Source organism: Gymnoscopelus braueri (genome assembly GCF_963280865.1).
Source record: "Gymnoscopelus braueri genome assembly, chromosome: 7".
Lineage (NCBI taxonomy): Eukaryota > Metazoa > Chordata > Actinopteri > Myctophiformes > Myctophidae > Gymnoscopelus > Gymnoscopelus braueri.
In genome coordinates this window covers 2,396,834-2,399,186 of record NC_137608.1, presented here as the reverse complement: position 1 = coordinate 2,399,186, position 2,353 = coordinate 2,396,834, and the positions used below count along the sequence as shown (strand labels likewise).

The window sequence follows — 2,353 nt, the reverse complement described above, 5'->3', positions numbered from 1 at the left end:
TGTATGTTGAAAAACATTATTACTAATAATAATAATATTATTACTAATAATACAATTATTATGGGGCCCCCATAAAGTCTATATATAGAAATTAATGATGTCATGTTTGATGATGCGATATACTGTATTCAGGTATATTTAAGAAGCGCGCTCATGCTTCTTCTGTCTGTTCTCTGAAGTCTGCTGAGGTGTTTGTCTGAATTAGTAAGTCTGATTAGTCTGATTTAGTAGCATTTGGAACTAAGGAACTATGGGGAAGGAAAAGGCCCACATTAACATTGTGGTCATTGGCCATGTCGACTCCGGCAAGTCCACCACCACCGGTCACTTGATCTACAAGTGTGGAGGCATCGACAAGAGAACCATCGAGAAGTTCGAGAAGGAGGCCGGTGAGATGGGCAGGGGCTCCTTCAAATACGCCTGGGTGCTGGACAAGCTGAAGTCTGAGCGTGAGCGTGGCATCACCATCGACATCGCTCTGTGGAAGTTCGAGACCAACAAGTTTTCGGTCACCATCATCGACGCCCCCGGGCACAGGGACTTCATCAAGAACATGATCACCGGGACCTCCCAGGCCGACTGTGCCGTGCTGATCGTCACGGCCGGCGTGGGCGAGTTCGAGGCCGGCATCTCCTCGAACGGACAGACTAAAGAGCACATCATGCTGGCCTTCACCCTGGGAGTGAAGCAGCTCGTCGTCGCCGTCAACAAGATGGACAACTCAGAGCCACCGTACAGCCAGAAGCGCTTCGAGGAGATCACCAAGGAAGTGTCCACCTTAATCAAGAAGGTCGGCTACAGCCCCGTCACCGTGCCCTTCGTGCCCATCTCCGGCTGGCACGGGGACAACATGCTCGAGGCCAGCGACAAGATGGGCTGGTTCAAGGGCTGGAAGATCGACCGCAAGGACGGCAGCAGCGCCAGTGGAACCACCCTGATCGAGGCCCTGGATTCCTTTGAGCCCCCCAGCCGTCCCACTGACAAACCCCTCCGTCTGCCCCTGCAGGACGTCTACAAGATCGGCGGCATCGGCACCGTCCCCGTGGGACGCGTAGAGACCGGCATCCTGAGACCCGGCATGGTCGTCACCTTTGCCCCCCCTAACGTCACCACGGAGGTCAAGTCGGTGGAGATGCACCACGAGAACCTGGCTGAGGCAGGGCCCGGCGACAACGTGGGCTTCAACGTCAAGAACGTCTCCGTCAAGGACATCCGACGCGGCAACGTGGCCGGGGACAGCAAGAACGACCCGCCCATGCAGGCCGTCTCCTTCACCGCCAGAATCACCATCCTCAACCACCCGGGGCAGATCACCCAGGGCTACACCCCCGTGCTCGACTGCCACACATCCCACATCGCCTGCAAGTTCAGCGAGCTCAAGGAGAAGCTTGACAAGCGATCCGGCAAGAAGACCGAGGACAACCCCAAGGCGCTGAAATCCGGCGAGGCCGCCATCGTCGAGCTGATCCCCCAGAAGCCCATGTGCGTGGAGGTCTTCAAGGAGTACCCTCCCCTCGGACGGTTCGCTGTGCGCGACATGAAGCAGACCGTGGCTGTCGGCATCATCCTGTCTGTGGACAAGAAGGTCGGCGGCAGCGCCAAGGTGACAAAGTCTGCACAGAAGGCACAGAAGAAGTGAGTTCTTCTCATGCTATAGCTGCACCCTCTGGTTGGAGGGTCCGCAGCAACAACACCCTGATGAAGATTCCCAGAATACCAATAACCTGAGCTCCTTTGAGATTTTTTTTTCCGGGATGAGTTTCAGCTTCACTCAGATGGTCATAATGAGCGCTTCGGGGGGAGATGTTAGGGTATAAGTGTCTTGCTCAGGGACACTCTGACACATAGACCCGGGGACAGGAGGCGAACCGACTTCTCTACCCACTTAGCTGCAAGCCACCCCACCGGTCATTGTCTAATAAAGGACTGGTTCATGCTGATTGAGACAGATCAGAAAGCTTTTTCACCGGAAGGGAACCCAATATACCTATCACGACACTGGCATTGTCTTCAACTGAATCTACAATTTAAGTTGAAGCAGAATTGGTTTTAGAACTGTTCCTTGATGTTGATGCCACAAATTGGAATTGGAAAAGATGCTGGTGTAACTAATAAAGTTTTTTTTTTAAAAAGGTGGAGGGAGTTTTTTTTTTTTAAAGGAACAAAACATTTAAAATATATTTTCAAATAAATAAAAAGTTGTCTTTTCCATATTGATGACCTCAGTCTTGCCAGTCTTGGGGTTCCTTGCTTCTCCACGCTGGCCCCGAGGCACGATGGGTGACCCTCCTCTCCCTCACAATCACAAAAACAAAAGAAATACATTTAAATAAATAAAAGGTTGCAAATGCTT

The 2,353-nt window shown here is 51.9% G+C and overlaps 1 protein-coding gene across 1 annotated transcript; it reads left to right on the top strand.

Moving 5' to 3' along the window:
• Positions 1-250: 250 nt before the first annotated feature.
• LOC308088423 (elongation factor 1-alpha-like) lies at positions 251-1,639 on the top strand (the record flags this gene model as incomplete). The annotated part of the gene is made up of 1 exon (XM_080432874.1): positions 251-1,639. The coding sequence occupies one exon, from the start codon at positions 251-253 to the stop codon at positions 1,637-1,639; it is 1,389 nt and encodes a 462-aa protein (XP_080289000.1).
• Between the last annotated feature and the right edge of the window lie 714 nt (positions 1,640-2,353).